The sequence below is a fragment of the Pangasianodon hypophthalmus genome, chromosome 20 (assembly GCF_027358585.1).
Source record: "Pangasianodon hypophthalmus isolate fPanHyp1 chromosome 20, fPanHyp1.pri, whole genome shotgun sequence".
NCBI classification, from domain to species: Eukaryota; Metazoa; Chordata; class Actinopteri; order Siluriformes; family Pangasiidae; genus Pangasianodon; species Pangasianodon hypophthalmus.
Genome location: NC_069729.1, coordinates 10,354,621 through 10,372,224, shown reverse-complemented (window position 1 = coordinate 10,372,224; position 17,604 = coordinate 10,354,621). Strand labels below are relative to the sequence as shown.

The 17,604-nt window shown below is 40.4% G+C and overlaps 1 protein-coding gene across 2 annotated transcripts in view; it reads left to right on the top strand.

Moving 5' to 3' along the window:
• Positions 1 to 407: 407 nt before the first annotated feature.
• The window catches only part of skib (v-ski avian sarcoma viral oncogene homolog b), a 46,625-nt gene continuing 29,428 nt past the window's right edge, over positions 408 to 17,604 (top strand). For both annotated transcript variants that reach the window (XM_026935377.3, XM_026935375.3), the window contains exon 1: positions 408 to 1,906. In XM_026935377.3, the coding sequence (XP_026791178.1) occupies positions 989 to 1,906 (918 nt within the window). In that variant the 5' untranslated portion in view covers positions 408 to 988. The remainder of the gene's footprint in view (positions 1,907 to 17,604) is intronic.

The window sequence follows — 17,604 nt, the reverse complement described above, 5'->3', positions numbered from 1 at the left end:
CCAGTTCCGCCAAGCTGCCACTTTTGGGCCCTTGAGCAAGACTTAACCCTGCACCAGGGCCACCATATCATGATCCCAACTTCCTAACAAGCTGGAATTCACAAAGAAAAGAATTTCACTATACTGTAATGTATATCTGACAATTAAAGGTTTCTTTCTGGCCTTCCTTTCTTTCTCTTCTTCTTAATACTACACTAACAACAACAACAACAACAACAACAATAATAATAATAATAATCTGAATGACCTTAGGATAAAGAATTCAGAGTAGGATAACAGAAAATGTAGATCTATAGACTCCTAGAACTTGGCGTCTGCAGTGAACTGTCTGCATGTGCATTCCCATTAAAGTCTAATCTGAGTGTGTGCAGTAACTCCACCCTTCCTGTATGCTCCACTGCGGCGGTTTTCAGCTTTCGGGAAGAGCAGGAGGATCCGCGACTCAGTTCTGTGCTCATACTGCTTTTGCAGCTGCTGGGCAGCGGGGGGAGGCGCAGCTGTTCATAGAACAGCCAGGCCGAGGAGTCAGTCACATTCTTGGCTGGGATTCAATGACTCAACCAGACACAAACAAACACACACACATAGAGAGAGAGAGAGAGAGAGAGAGACAGAGACTCAGACTCGCTGGTTCAGCGGAGGGGGAGACAAACACTTGAACTGTGCACACAAGGTTTTTACACCAGGTACTGAGCGTCGTCCTGTTTTTTTTCACTGGAACAAGATTTCGTTGGCGAAGGGATCGTTTTTTTCCCCCCGGTTTCAGTACGCTGTGAGGCTACTTACTGTTTTAATATGAAGCAGTCGCTGGAAAAGGAAAAATTATTCGACTCCGTGGCGCATTTAGCTTTTGAAAGTGACACGAAGCTCCAGACTTGCTACAGACTTTTCTGAATATTTTCGTTGAGCTTCGTTGGCGTTTTTTTCTGAATTGATCGGAGAAGTTTAAGCTTTTTTTTCTGTGCTAGCGCTTATAACAATAGAGAACATGGAGGCAGTGTCAAGCTTCCGACCTCATGCGGGACTTCAGCAAACTCTGAAGCAGTTCCACTTGAGCTCAATGAGCTCGCTCGGCGGCCCGGCGGCTTTTTCGGCTCGCTGGCAGCACGACCAACCTTTCGACAAGCAGGGCAAGAAGAGCGCAGATCTGCCGTTACTGCCTAGCCTGAGGACCCAGACACCGTCAGTCCTGCCTGGGCCGCTGCTCATCGCTCCGGACCGCTCCACGGAGCGCTGCGAGACCGTGCTGGAGCGAGAGACCATTTCGTGCTTCGTGGTGGGCGGCGAGAAGCGTCTGTGTCTGCCGCAAATCCTGAACAGCGTGCTGCGCGACTTCACTTTGCAGCAGATCAACAATGTTTGCGATGAGCTGCACATCTACTGCTCGCGGTGCACAGCTGAGCAACTAGAGATCCTAAAGATAATCGGCATCTTGCCCTTCTCGGCACCTTCGTGTGGGCTCATCACGCAAACAGACGCCGAGCGCTTGTGCAACTCCTTACTGCACGGTGGTGCACTGCCGCCGCACCTCGATAAGGAGCTCGCGTGTTCCTCCTCCTCCGCCGAGCTTGAGTACACTGACCGGGCCTTTAAGGTGTACCACGAGTGTTTTGGCAAGTGCAAGGGTCTATTCTTGCCGGAGCTGTATACGAGTCCGCATGCGGCGTGTATCCAGTGCCTGGACTGCAGACTGATATTCCCCACGCAAAAGTTCGTGGTGCATAGCCACAAGCGCTTGGAAAACCGGACGTGCCACTGGGGTTTCGATTCCTCCAACTGGAGGGCCTACGTCCTCTTGGATCAAGATTACGCCGAGAAAGAAGAGAAGGCCACACTGCAGCAGCTTCTCAACGAATTAAAGGGGAAATATGACCTAGGGAACAAGCACAAGAGCTCATCTTTCAGGGTAAGTTGAATGACATTAACTGACTTAGATTCGTGTGTGTGTGTGTGTTGTAGGGACTATTCCAGTGTTCTTCCATGTTCACTTACAGTTGAGTGCAGAAATCTGAATAAATTTAGAACAAAACGAACATAAAGAAACTTAATTTTCACCAAAAGGTATTTAGTGTGTTATGTTTCACGGATGTTCCTTCACTATCACAAATAAAAAAGAGTCAAATAGTGTAAAAATATTAATAGTGGAAGGATTTAAAAAAACTCAGAATGACCAGTGAAAAATTGCATCTCGGTTTCTGACTTTCATATAATATTCTGCAATAATTCCTATGGCATCCTTTGCTTTTATGACTAACATCAAGAGTTTTAATATCTTTTGAATAGCTTTTGAGACATCTCAATTGTAACATTTGTAAGAGTACATGTGTGTTTTATGTTGCAGTTTAGTTTCTTACCAACTTGGTAATTCATTCTGTAATGAAATGTTTTAAGTACACCTACTTGATATAACAGTAAGATTTTAAGTTAACTTGCATTGTGCACTAAATACAGCCAACACTTCCAATAGTCAGCACATTTTAATTATCTTTGTATTATTTAAATTTAAACTTTCTAGCTGATAGTTCTCAAGCCTTTATTATGTACATATCAAGGTCAGATTTTAAAACTCTCACATACATGGCTTGAACTTATGCTGAGACACTTGGACACCAGGTCCTTTGTTTGCAGTCAGGAGTTCATTGGTTGTCTATCTCCCATCATGCTCAAGGGCATCTGCATATGGCATATGAGTTTTGATTGTTGAGTGTATTATGAGAGCTAGAGACAGAGAGGCTGAAAATGGAGATATTGAGGTCTTGGTTGGATGGGGGATGAGAGAGCAATGGTGTGTGGGGTGCAGAAAACTTTGTGTGTGTATATATATATATATATATATTATATATATATATATATATATATATATATATATATATATATATATATATATATATATATATATATATAATATATATAATATATATATATTATGTTGGGGGCAGGGAGGGGTAGAGGTCATCACCCAAAAGCAGTGGTGAGTCTGGAGTCACTGCTGGCCTGGGGGTGTCCCTATATGTGAGCAACTTCTACAACAGGTTCACAGATGCCAAGAGCAGACAATGGTGGTGAGGCATTGCTGCTTCTCCACATGGCATCTGCTGAGTGCGACAGTACTACAAAGACTACACTCCCGTATGTGTTGTGTGTCACCATGTGTTACCATAGCTAACAGAGGCAAAAACTGATTACTATGTAATCAGATCAAATCTGAGAGAAATGTTTATTTAGGTTATGTTTATTAGAGAACTGATATTTCCCCCACATGAGTCAATCTGTTAAAGATTCATTTTCATGCCCTTAAATTGTCTGTTTTTTATTTTTATTTATTTTTTTAAATAAGAAAATTAGCTTATGTTCTGCATTATGGCCTTATAAAAAAGAGCCATGTAACATCTCTGCTTTTTTTAAAACTGCTTAAAGACAGTCTTCATTAACACAGTTTTTCTCTCTTTAACCGTTTTAAGACATTCTAGCTGATTCCTGTTGAGCCATTCTTTGCATTCTTCCCACTTTTTAAGGGGTTATAAAAGAAGTGTTTGTTGTGGTTTATTGTCAGAAGTGTCCCACTAGGTCAGGCAGGTCCCAGGGGAGCAGCGTACCTGGGCATCTGTGTATCATTCTGATGGAAAGCTGAAAGAGCAGACAGGGCTGCTAGCGACTTGTTCTGGCTAACCTACCAAGGAAACAAAGGCCCAGTTCATACTTGATTTGAACATCCATCTTGTGTGATCAGATCATGAGCGGACAGCCGGGACCATTCACACCTGGTATCATGTGTCACGAATGCATCTTCACTGTCCACTTGTGATTGCATTTTGTCAGTAGCAAGCTGCCAAATCTGCCAAAAACAAACTGTCACTTCAAACCCAGACTATATACTAGAAAAACCCAGAGTATTTATATTTAGCCATCAGATGTTGTTTCCTAATTAGATACTCATACTGTCATCTGGCTGTGCCGCATTTTACGTAACCATTGCTAAGCTAATCAAGTTTCATGTGCTTTTAACAATAAAAAAAATAAACAAAATCGAGGGAGGTTAAAAATTGAAATAAAACATAAATAAAACTTAAATTTAGTGACTGCATGGTGAGTGCATGGGTGTATGCTATTTGAGGATTAAAAATCAGCAAAATATAGTACATTTTGTGATTCCTGAGCATGTCCACCAGACATGTATCAAGGAGCTCAGGAGTTTCATGTCTGGCTTGCTAGCTATTTCTGCATTGGCTCAAATGCTTTAATATATCTTTGTGGCCCATAAGTGCAAAACACATTACTAAATTAAAATGCAATTTAAAATTACAAATTAAAATACAACAGCAAATCAGATTGCGCAACAGCAAATTCAGAAATATGGCAGCATTGGGAAGGAATTAATCATTTCTGATTGTAGCTGGCATATGACTTTCACAAGGAAAAAGAAACTCATTACACATGATTAGTGTGTCTAAACAGTGTGGAAAAAGGTGCTTAATTCAGCATGGAAATCACAAACCTGGTAACACTGGTGATTAGGTGACACTGGCAACACAGGTTATTTTGATGATGTCTGCATCAGGACGCATTGGCACTCACACTAAAATTGTATTGTGGCAACATGTATCTCGGATCACCTTCACGAGTGGTCAGAGTGATCATCTTACAAGATGCATTTGACGCAGTTCACGTGTCCACTTGTGAGCTGATCACTTGAGATGTTAATACCAAGTCTCAAAGGGCCAAAGGCTCTGCGTTTTCATCTAGCCTCTGCTACCCTGAGCCAAAGTTGTTTTTTACCTGTCAGACTCTAGCTCATGCTTAGTTCATACACATTTTCTCTGCTTCCCCTGCTTCTCATACATACACACACCACTACTGGCCTTATATTTTTATAGATTGGAAAAAGTCTGGAATAGTACACACATTTTCACATTTTTAAGAAACAAGACGTTTCGGGTGAAGATCTGAAGCAGCATCGTTTTTGTAAAGTCATGCAGTTTGACTAGATTTTTAGCCACTTTACTTCTGAAAGTACTACTTACTTTAAGACAAAACTATATATCTACACATTTTCAATCTTTAGAGTTTTCTGATGAATGATCCAATTCATTGAATATCTGTTTTATGTTATCACATGAAAGGATGCTCCACTGAAACTTTGTTTGGCCTGCTGCATCAGTGGGCAGATTGCTGAGAAAACGTGGTGGATAAGCACTCATTAGGAAAAACTGACTCAGTCACTGGGGCCTTGATGGGTAGTCAAGGGGCCATTAGATGGGACCTCTATGCAAAGCCAATGCCCTCCCCATCCCCCAAGTTTGAGATTGACCAACCAATCATGTGGCCTTTTGGCCTTCCAACTGGACAGATGGTCCTCTGATAAAAGACAGAAACATGTCAAATAAATTAAAGGCAAAATATTTACCACAAAACACATCACCCCTTGGCTCAGGTGTGGCAATTTTTACCAATCTGCATAAGTCATTGAAAAATGAACTTTGGCACTGACCCAGGTAGTTTGCCATATGCCATTTAGAAGAACTCTAAGTATAGATGTTACGCTTTTCTTCAGTTGGAGGAAGTTACACACAATCCAGCTTTATATTTTCATCTCTGGTATACATTTCATGTGTGATCAATGTATCTTGCTGAAGCAAGTAACAGTCTTATGCAGCTATTTGAGCTTTAAGTGGAAATGATATTATACTCTCACTCAACTCACTCATTTCACTTCATAATATGAGCATTCAACCTGAGACCAATCAGCTCTCAGATCTAGGTCCATAGTGGATGGACATCTGAAGTGGAGCAGAGGTGGCCCTGTGCAAGAAAGCTTGCTTGCATAATGCCTTGTTGTTGTTGTTGTTGTTTTTTTTTTTTGTGTGTGTGTGTGTGTGTGTGTGTGCAGGGGGTGTTGGGGTTTGGGTTGGAATGGTTTGCATTAATTTGAGCGCACTGCTTCCCATCTCCATCTGACCTTGTCCGTGAAGGCTGTGCAGTTTTCCACCAGCCATATTTGGTCTTTCTGCCTCTGCTTAACACCCAGATTGCTCACTGGTTTCACTACCTGCTGTCCCTACTGCTAATATTACTGATGTACTAAGCCTCTCAACAGACCCCCAAAACATTCTGATTTGCAACCGAATGCATGCCTACTCAGCTGAATAGGTTGCGATTTATTTTTGGCTGCCTCCTTGCTGAGCATCTCATTTTTAATGCTGCCATTTGATGGTTTAGCCCCTCCTCAGGGATGCTTCTTATCCCATCTCTGTTGGGAAGGACACAAGAGGTTGAGCCCCTCTCAGAGGTTGTGCCCTCTATTCTTTGCTGCCTGACCTCTTGTTTAAAGGGTGTCAGCTGGAGCTCTGCGGCCTGGTGTGGGGGTGAGGACCTGCTGTCCCCTTTGTCTCCACCAAACCATGACGTGAACCATGTTGATGCTTCCCATTGTTTGCTCCTACTGTACCAGCCAAAACTTCACCCTACATGATGAGAATTCTTTGATTTTTGTCTATCCATGTTGGAACATGTGTTCTTGATCACATACACTCGCCATCCACTTTATTAGGAACACCAGCTCAGTCATGTAGTTGTCTAATCAGCCAATCATGTGGCAGCAGCACAATGCAAAAAATCATGCAGATACAGGTCAAGAACTTCAGTGAATATTCACATCAAACATCAGAATGGGGAAAAAAATGTGATCTCTGTGACTTTGATCATGGCATGGTTGTTGGTACCAGAAAGGCTGGTTTGAGTATTTCATAAACTGCTGATTTCCTGGGAATTTTACACACAACAGTCTCTCGGGTTTACACAGAATTATGTGGAAAACAAACAAAAAAAATCCTGTGAGCGGAGGGTCTGCAGGCTGAAACACCTTGTTGATGAAAGAGATCAGAGGAGAATGACCAAACTGGTCTGAGCTGGCTAGAGAAAGTATATAATAACTCAAACAAGCAGTCTTTACAACCTTGGTGAGCAGAAAAGCATCTTAGAATGCACAACACATTAAACCTTGAGGTGGATGGGCTACAACAGCAGAAGACCTCTCCTGTCAGAATCCAATATGAATTAGGCTCACTCTTGCCATCCAAGAACAAGAATGTGAGGCTATCATGGGCCCAGACACACTAAAGACTGTTGAAGACTGGAAAAAGGCCAGGTGATAATTTTTTATATATATATATATATATATATATATATATATATATATATATATATATATATATATATACACTATATTACCAAAAGTATTCGGTCACCTGCCTTGACTCACATATGAACTTAAGTGCCATCCCATTCCTAACCCATGAAGCATTCAAAGTTCCTTTCACTGGAACTAAGGGGCCAAGCCCAACTCCTGAAAAACAACCCCACACCGTAATTCCTCCTCCACCAAATTTCACACTCGGCACAATGCAGTCCAAAATGTACCGTTCTCCTGGCAACCTCCAAACCCAGACTCGTCCATCAGATTGCCAGATGGAAAAGGGTGATTCATCACTCCAGAGAACACGTCTCCACTGCTCTAGAGTCCAGTGGCGGCGTGCTTTACACCACTGCATCCGTCGCTTTGCATTGCACTTGGTGATGTGTGGCTTGGATGCAGCTGCTCGGCCATGGAAACCCATTCCATGAAGCTCTCTGCATACTGTACTTGGGCTAATCTGAAGGTCACGTGAAGTTTGGAGCTCTGTAGCAATTGACTGTGAAGAAAGTCGACGACCTCTTTGCACTATGCGCTTCAGCATCTGCTGACCCCTCTCCGTCTAGTGGCCTACCACTTCGTGGCTGAGTTGCTGTTGTTCCCAAACTCTTCCATTTTGTTATGATAAAGCTGACAGTTGACTGTGGAATATTTAGGAGCGAGGAAATTTCACGACTGGATTTGTTGCACAGGTGGCATCCTATGACAGTTCCACGCTGGAATTCACTGAGCTCCTGATAGCGGCCCATTCTTTCACAAATGTTTGTAAAAACAGTCTGCATGCCTAAGTGCTTGATTTTATACACCTGTGGCCAGGCCAAGTGATTAGGACACCTGATTCTGATCATTTGGATGGGTGACCGAATACTTTTGGTAATATAGTGTGTATATATATATTCCGCCCCCCCCCCCCCCCCCCCCCCCTAATCTTCAGCTGTCCAGTTTGGGTGAGCTTGTGCCCATGATAGCCTCAGATTCCTGTTCTTGGCTGACAGGAGTGGAACCTGATGTGGTCTTCTGCTGTTGTGCCCATCCACCTCAAGATTTGATGTTTTGTGCATGCTGAGATGCTTTTCTGCTCACCAAGATTGTAAAGAATGATTATTCAAGTTACTATATCCTTCCTGGCAGCTCAAACCAATCTGGCCATTTTCCTCTGACTTGTCTTATCAACAAGGCATTTCCACCCACAGAGCTGTCGCTCACTCAATTTTTTTTTGTTTTCGATCTATATTAGATTAGTGTAAACTCTAGAGACTGTTGTGTGTGAAATTCCCGGGAGATCAGCAGTTTATGAAATACACAAACTAACCCTTCTTGTACCAACATCCATGCCACGATCAAAGTCACATGTGAACATTAACTGAAGCTCCTGACCTGTGTTTGCATGATTTTTTCACACGATTGGCTGATTAGATAACTGTATGAGTGTTCCTAATAAAGTGGATGGTGAGTCCACCAAAGTGTAAATACTTAGCATCATTCCCTGAACCTACTAGATGCTTAGCCAAGATCTAGGAGGTGAGAAAGTCCACAGCCTGGATCTGCCCTGTGTGTAGAGAGCTCTTTGGCCTTAGCATGATCTACTTGTGGAAAGGATTTGAAGGATTCATCAGAGGGCATGGTGTGAGGCACAGACTGGAACTGTCACCAGTCAATGTCACTAGATGGTAATATGATTGCTTTGCTGAATTTTTTTTTTTTTTTTTTTTTTTTTTTTTTTTTTTTTTTTTTTTTTTAAATATAAATTTCTCAGATTGGGCCCATCTTCAATAATGATAAATAACTTCATGTCTAATATTTCAGTTTATCATCTTCTTCCATAGACGATCCTTGATTCCGCTTCTGCTGTGCAAAAGGTTGTCTTAACATATCCTCACTAGAGCAAAATAGGAATATAGTAATGTGTGTAGATCAGAATCGTACAGGAGTCTACAAAGCTTTGGCCATAATTACAGGAGTCTGAGCATTTCCCTCTACTGTGTTCTAGTTGTTGCTTTATATACCTTCAGTGTTTTTCTTAGTGGAAGCGTCTACGAGCCTGTGTTATTGCTGGCTTTCTAGGCTATAATTAAGAGTTTATGTTGTACTATTGAGGTAAGCAGTCCAGGCTACATGGCAAGGATGTTTTCTTGGGGTTAGACGGTTTTTGTGCATGTCTTGTGACAAAGCAGCAAGTTGCTCTTGCCCATGAACTGCCCAGTGGCCAGCCCAAAAACTGCTATGAGGATTAGCTTAGATGAAATGAATGCTAAATGTCACTGGCCAAAATGGGCTCACAGACAAACAGTATGGGTGATATTAATGACTTTTACTGATTAAGAATAAACTGATTACCTGATGACTATTATGGCTGCATGGCATCACAGTCAGTAATGCTAAATTATATTTATATTGTTAGTGATATTCACTGCTTTAATGCACACTTTCTGGATTTGAAGTATGCTGTAGCATAGCACATCATCTGCTTAACCTGAGCTCTCTCTCTCTTATGAAAAGAGTGATTTTGTGTTTTTAAGCAGTCTGTGGCCTCTCATTCACTCCTCAGTGGCATGCACACAGCTCCCATTCCACGCCCAGGCTGCATTAGTCACAAAACTTCTGTGATTGGAGAGGCAATGTAGTTGCTAAGCAAAGCTGCTCTTTCTGTGCTAAATAAGAACTCAGTGCTTCCTGGCTGGTGGGCTGAGGGGAACGAGCCAGTTTTCTCCCTTTGCCTCATCCTCTCTTGCTCACTCTTTTTCTTTATAGTTCTCTCTCGCTCTTTTGGTTACTCTCTTCACTACTCTCCCTTGCTCTCTTTTTCTCTCTGTGTCTTTTGTTTCTGCTCTCTGAGTGACACTTTCGCATATACTTTCTCAGCAATACACACACATGCACACACTCAGTTTTCAAGCCCCCTTCATCCACACAGTGAATCTCTTACTGAGCAAAGGAAGTCTTCAGTGAAGGCCTGGAAAAAAAAAACCCTGAGAAATTATATCAGAGTGACCTGATCCACAGCTTCCATTTCCTTACACGAGAGAGCTGTCTGAATGAAAGAGTGTTTCTTTATTTCTGAAAGAAACTGTGGTGAGAGATTTTTTCCTGCACAAACTCTTACAGCATCTGAGGTTGAAGGCTGATTCACTCCTCCAGACCTCAGACAGCTGGCAAGGCCTCCATTTTCCACTCACTGTGATAGTCCACCACAACATGGTGTTTCAGAGCTCACAAAGCAAGATGGCTGTTCTGGAAAACAGAAGCAACCTGCAGGAGGGCATCTGCTCTGAGGTCATGTTAGATTCTCTACATTATGTCATTTTGAAAGATGTCATCATTTAAGGTACCATCATTTCCTTCTTCTTTTTATTTTTTAAAGTAAATTTGATTCATTTTATTCAGCAGTGGTCTGATTTATTTATACATTTAGGGCATTTGGCAGACGCCATTATCCAGAGGGACTTACATTTATCTCTCTCTCTCTCTCTTTTTTTTTATTTTTATTTTTTTATACAACTGAGCAGTTGAGGTTTAAGGGCCTTGCTCAAAGGCCCAGCAGTGGCAGCAGCAACTTTGTGGTGCTGGGATTTGAACTCAGAACCTTCTGATTAGAAGTCCGACATCTTAACCACTGCCCTTGCTTTGTTCTTTAATATTGCTGTATAGTTTGTATTGGGTGAAAAAAATGGGAGAAAAGTTCAAATACTTTGTAATTTCATTTAAACGAAAGAGAACATCCTTTACTATTAAAAAAATAAAAATTATTTACTATTCTCATATCTCATCAGTCTGCCTGAACCCCTTCCCTTCTCCAATTTGTGCTGGAGCTCACGCACACATTGCTGATACAGCCTACAAACTATGGGAGGAGCATTTTTACTTGAACCTAATGTTATTTGCAATGTTATATTGTATTCTGTAGTGTAGTAGTGCCTATCTCTACTTCAGCTTGCAGGTTTTGGATTCAGAAGTCGGGGTTTTCAATCTTGCATCGTTGTCATATTTGTATGTTACACCCAGCATCCGTTAGATGAACACGGATGAACACTTGTTTCCAGAAAGGTCAAAAATGGTTGGCAGTTATAGGACAAAAAAAAAATATATATATATATATATACACCTATTTTTTTTAGGTGTATATATATATTTTTTTTTCCCCTATATATATATATATATATATACACACACAAGTTTGCAGCAAGCATGTGCAATAAGTTTAGCTTTTATCTCATTATAACTAGCATTAGCATTTTCCCCTAGAGTGTTTTCTTACCAACATGACATGAATCATATACTTTAGACATTTGGCTATATTTTTGAGAGTTAGACGTCTAGACTTCTAGCTAGGTCTAACTAGGTCTAACATGGCAAGGAACTGCCTGCTTTCAGGGGAAGACTGACGTCGTAAACGGCTAGCCATGTTTACTTGCCAACTGTTTCAGTGGGACAAAAGATATGAAATGCTCAGTGACCTTTGGGTGGAGCTTCTGAATCTGAAAATATTTTGCTCCGTCTCTAGCTTCCACTTACATTAGCTATTGAGCCTGCTTGGAGCCCACACCCAAATATCTGCACCCAAAGCAGTTTAATCCACAAATGTATTAGTTCCTTCAGGTTACCTCAACAGGGAGTTCTCCCAATAATTAAAACAAGAAATCTCTGCAGAGGAAAAGGTTTGTAGAAATGTTTATACTAGCTAAAGTCAGGTCCATAAGTATTTGGACACCGACACAATTTTTGTAATTTTGCCTCTGTACACCACAACAATGGATTTGGAATGAAGCAATCAAGATGTGATTGAAGTGTAGACTTTCAGCTTTAATTCAAGGGGTTTAACAAAAATATCGCATTAACTGTTTAGGAATTACACCCATTTTTACAGAGTCCCTCCATCACATCTTGATTCATTTCGAATCCATTGTGGTGTACAGAGGCAAAATTACAAAAAATTTGTCACTGTCCAAACACTAATGGACCTGACTGTATATTAGATTAGGTTAGATTTTTTTTGTCTTTGTAGAGTGACCCTTTAAATACACACCAAATTCCTGTTGTTGGAGCTGTGGCAATGGAGTGCTGATGTCTGGGGCAGAATCCTTTACTTGCATGATTGTGTACCAGCACATCCCTGCATGATTGTGTACCATGGAGCATACATAAAACCTACCATCTCCACCTCTGTTTGGCACTCTGAATATCTGCTGTTCATGTCTGTTGCTCTTTCCTGTTTTTCTCTGTGTTTCTTTTATCTTTATTCAAACAACCTGATGTGCTTTTGCACTCATGCCATCTCCAGTTACTCAATCACAGTTTCATGTTTTTTCTCAGTCTCTCACTTGAGTTTCTCTTATTCCTTCATTCTCTTCTACGTCTTCTAATTCTCTCTTTACATGGAGGAGGTGGAAACGATCGATGCGGCTCTCAACATCTCAATTGTGGTAGAAAGCCAGTCTGCATTTATTTATAGTGCTCCAGCAGCCAGAGCCCAGGGCAGAGCAAAAAAAAAGTATCCTGACATAGCCCTACCTGTTGCAGACTAGCACCTGCAGTCAAAGAAGGAAGGGGAAACTAATTGCTAACTTTCAGCCTCAAACAGCCCTAAGCTTACCATTACAAATTTGGTAATCACCTTCCCATTTTGCTTCCCAGCACTATTACTTGCCCATCAAGTTTCTGGAGCCAATTAAATGAGCCCCTGCCCTTTAAACAGGTCAGAAAATAAATTTGATTTACTTCCCAGCCACTAAAAAAGGGCAGTCATATAAATCACCTGCTGTGTTTGGCAAAGCATCAAGGCATGTGTTAAAAATCAAATGAGAGTGAGCATAAAAAACAGGTAAGAGGTGAATGGGGTGTGGAATATAAGATTATGGTGAAATGTATCTGACAGCAGTGCTTTTTATAATGGATTCCTTAGCCTGTCACACATTCTTTATTAAACCAAGGTCTTAAGTTGGTAGGTTTCAAGGTCCTGTTGGCAAACTTATAAGGTTAAAAAAAAGAAGTGTTGGCAGAAGCGCTTATTTAGTTGCATATTGTCAGAACATGTGGATTAAAGCACCACAAAACTGATATGATTGGAATGTCTGGGTCAAACAGCAAAAGCGTCAGTTTTGACCACACCAGAAACAAGCAGAGCCCTGCAGACCAGAGGATCATCCTGACTGAGTAAATGCGCAGCTGTGGTTCAGCTGATCTCAACTGTATAGGTCACTGATTAGTCACCCTATCATCAAGCCTGCTCCCTACTTTATCTCTCTTTGTTGTGACATAGCTTGCAGTGAAAGGCCTTTACTGAATGCAGTGGGTGGAAATGTGCTTTTGTATGGCTGGCAGGTGCTCTGGTGACACTTGCATTTGATCATTCAACTGAGGGGGAAGGGGGGTCTGGGTGGTCTTTTAGTGCTTCTCCACTGAATAGTGCAGCTCATTACAGCTTGGCAACAAATGTAAACTCAGTATTATCCATATACAGGATGAGTGTGTGTTGCTTTACCATCACATAACCCTACTCATGATAGTAAGAGGAGATTTTTGGGAGGTTATCAGGTGGTCTCTAGTCACAAGCATAACTAGTAATCTAGTACTCAAAATTCAAATAACTTTTTAATATCTTTTTAGATGTTAACATGTACATAGTGCTGCTGTGTTTCATGCATAGAGTAAAAGTAAAAGCATGAGACGCAGCAAGTTTGTTCTAATGGCAGCTTGCAAGTATGCCAATATATTAAAGTCTAGTGAAAATAAAGAACAGCAAGCTTTCACTTAATGGCGTTTCCTTAATGGCTACTTTTAATCTTCAGTGAAATTACAGAGGAGTTCAAGTATGGACATTATAATATGACATTAAAAACATGCACACAAGCAGTCATGCATTTTCTAGGGCTGAATCTCAGATGCTTTTCTACTATTCCTGAGGGCTCTTAGAAGGGAATTTACCTCCATTATGTTATATGCTACATAGAGTGCAAATAAAGTGAATAGAAAGCCATTTAAGATTTTTTCCAACAACAGATGATGTTGGATTTTACTTGGATCACAGGGAAGAAATGTAAGAAATAAGAAAATATTACAGTGGGTAAATAAATAAAAATGAATCGGAAACATTAAACTGCTATTTTAAACTGCTTGTCATTGGAATTGCTGTCCTTTGACATCTACTAGATAAAGGACCTTTGAAAAGCTTGAGAAACTTTGGCAGGCAGTAGACTAGCCTACTACTGAAGATACCCAGTCAGAGACATTAATCTGAATGATTCTGTGATGACTGTGTTTGAGCAAACTGTGTTTTGAGGGTACCTAGGCAAGAAAGTTAACCAAATTCAGCACAGGTATTAAGTACTTAGCTTGTCTGCTTTAGCAGTGCTGTTGGACAACAGCTGAGATACCCCAGAAACCCCAGGAACTCCATTTGAATCCTTAATCACAGGCCTCCCTAAGGGATGGCAGTAAATTCTTCAGGCATTTTTTTCCTGTGCTTTTTTTTTTTTCTTGCTTTTTCTCTGCTCTACTCCTCTTCTCCTTTCTCCTAGTCTTCTCCTGCTCACATCTGGTGCACAGTCCTTGACTGCTTTTGCTGTGCTCATTCTCCTATAGGTAAAATGGAAATACATGAGTAGATCTGCTGGGGACATGTGTGATGCACTCCATGCCACTTCAGCTGGAAGTTCATTTCTGAAAGAATTTCATGAATCCCAAATTGATGTTTTCGAGAAAAAAAGCACTGCTTCTGGAACGTGCTCTCACTGGGTTTTAGTAAAGTTTTCAAAGTCGCAGTGTATTTGTACTGAAATTCCAGCCAAGCCTCAGCCTATGTTTGCTTTTAGGAGGCCTCACTACAAAAGTCGAGACAGCTGTGGCCAGTGAAATGTTCACATTCACTACCAAAACCATGCACTACATATGGAGAATGCAGCTGAAATTTCCTGGAATGCAAACAGCCACTCTGTCAGTTTTTTTCAGTATGAGCCAAAAAGGCATCTTTCTGAAATCTTATGAACATCTACCACAGAATCAGCCTTTATGCCTCTCTTAGGTCATCTTTCCACTCTACTTTAATTCTGTTTCTGCTATGCCTCAATCTGTCTATTTCCTTGTCATTTCTATCATTCTCTCTGTCTCTTTTTTCCTCTATTTCTGTCACTGTGCTAGAAAATACTGTAGAATATGAAAAATGTACTGGAACAGCATATGGACAATTTAGGACACACCCTCCCACACCTGTCCCTCATGTCGCACTGCATTGTGGGCTCAATCATTCAGGCATTTTGGTCGGGTTGGTCTTTTGTTTACGTGCTACAGACACATTCGCATACACTGCAAGAGCTGAAAGAGATTGCTTTGTATTTGTAGTTATTAGTACTTGACTTGGCTGGAAAATACTATAGAATATGGAAAATGTACTGGAACAGCATTTGGGCAGTTTAAGACACACCCTCCTGCACCTATCCCTCAAGCGTCACATCGCACTGCATTGTGGGATTGATCATTCAGGCATTTTGGTAGGATTGGTCTTTTGTTTACATGCTACAGACACATTCACACACACTCCAAGAGCTGAAAGAGATTGCTTTGTAATTGTAGTTTTTAGGACTTGTCATGCTTTAAAGTGAATCAAAGGAGAAGGTTGTACTGCAACAGAGGTATGCCAAGTAAGGGCACATGGATAAAATTAGTCTTATTGATGTTGTGAATCCATACAAACTCAACAGACTGGAATAATGATCTAGATATGCTGCCTCCTCTTACATTTTTCACAATTGGCGTGTGGTTGAGCACCTAATTTTTTGAGTAATTAAAAAAATATATATGCATATTTGTTTAAGCATACACTATAAGAATATATATTTAAGCATTAAGTAAGGACATATAACATTAGCAAGTACATATCAAAGTATTCTTTGCACATTAGTATTCCATACTAAATTGTTTTTCCTCTTTTTTTCTGCTCCTGTTCGGTGTCGCTACAGTGGATTACCCGTCCACTTATTTTGATTCTGACACAAGTTTTACGCCGGATGCCTTTCCTGACACAACCCTCCCCACTTTCCGGGTTTGGGACCCGCACTGAGAGTGCGCTGGATATAAAATGTGCCAATAAAACAGTAAATTAATATTTTTTTTTACAAATAAATAAATTTGCTGGTCATGTATTAAATATAACATGATGTTTCTGGTCATGAGACCAGACACACTGTGAATTAGCCTGCCATATTTTCCATGAAATTTCAGTACACAATTACAGAGCCCCTATATGAAATGAAAATATTTGGTAGAGAAATGTTAGAGACATTGATGCCATGGAGAAAACTTTTTAATTTGGCTATTTAAGCATTCACATTATTTAACATTTCCCATAACCTCAAATGTAATTCAATGTGTTAAATGATCAGAGCATTATATTACATATCAAATAAATATTGAAATATCATTTCACTTAACACTGTCCTAGCTGCTCAAAGAAATGCACTGTTTGCACTACTGACACCACACACTGATGAAACAAAGGATGTTTCGACATTTTCTTTAAAACTGCTGGTGCAAATTCTATCAATCAAAATGCATTTTGGTTAGTAAGTAGATTGTACAAAGCCCACCCACGTATCACAGCCCGTATAAAATCAGGTATTCCCCTCATATACCGTAATAATGCAGAAAATGCAAATATGGTATATGGAATATCATTCTATTACATTACTTCTGAAGCTTCTCTAAATTTCACAGCCCATTGTATTATTTTTTCCATCATTGCAGTTTCTAGCACAACAACAGCTTCTCACCATAATGGCTCAAACACTCAGTTTGTATGAAACTTGACTACAAGCTAGGATGACAGGATGACTAACCCTGCAAAAATGGCAGGTCTCCCATAAGACACTGCCTAATGACGACATTCCCAAGCACTACAGATTCATGAATATGGAGCTTTGTGGATGTGGTAAATGATAGTAGCCAATTGAGTATTTGTGTGTTGAGTTTTAGAGATTTAAAATTATAACAAAACTTTACATCATTAAATCAAACATTTTAGTGCAATCATAGTCATGCTGGATGTTCATAGTAAAATGTTGTGAACTTACATACAGTACTGTACAAAAGCCTTCAGCACCCTAATATCTTTTTTATATTCATTTTGTGTTAAATGTTTATTTTATGACGTGTGCGTAACTGGGCCAGTAAAACATTACTTTTCTAACCAAAATTAAATGTTACAGAAAAATGTGTGTACATCAGTAAAGAGGGTAACATATAACAGACCACTTTTCAGACAAAAAATGAATCCTGGCTGTCAGGAATTATCTACAAAACAGAAGCAAGTGTGACAGTCAAAGTCTGCAGATGAACTATGGCAGTTTCTCGACGATGCTTAAAAAAAACTTACCAGCCAATTTCCTTATAAAACTGTTTTCATGCCAGATATTGAATTTGTTTAT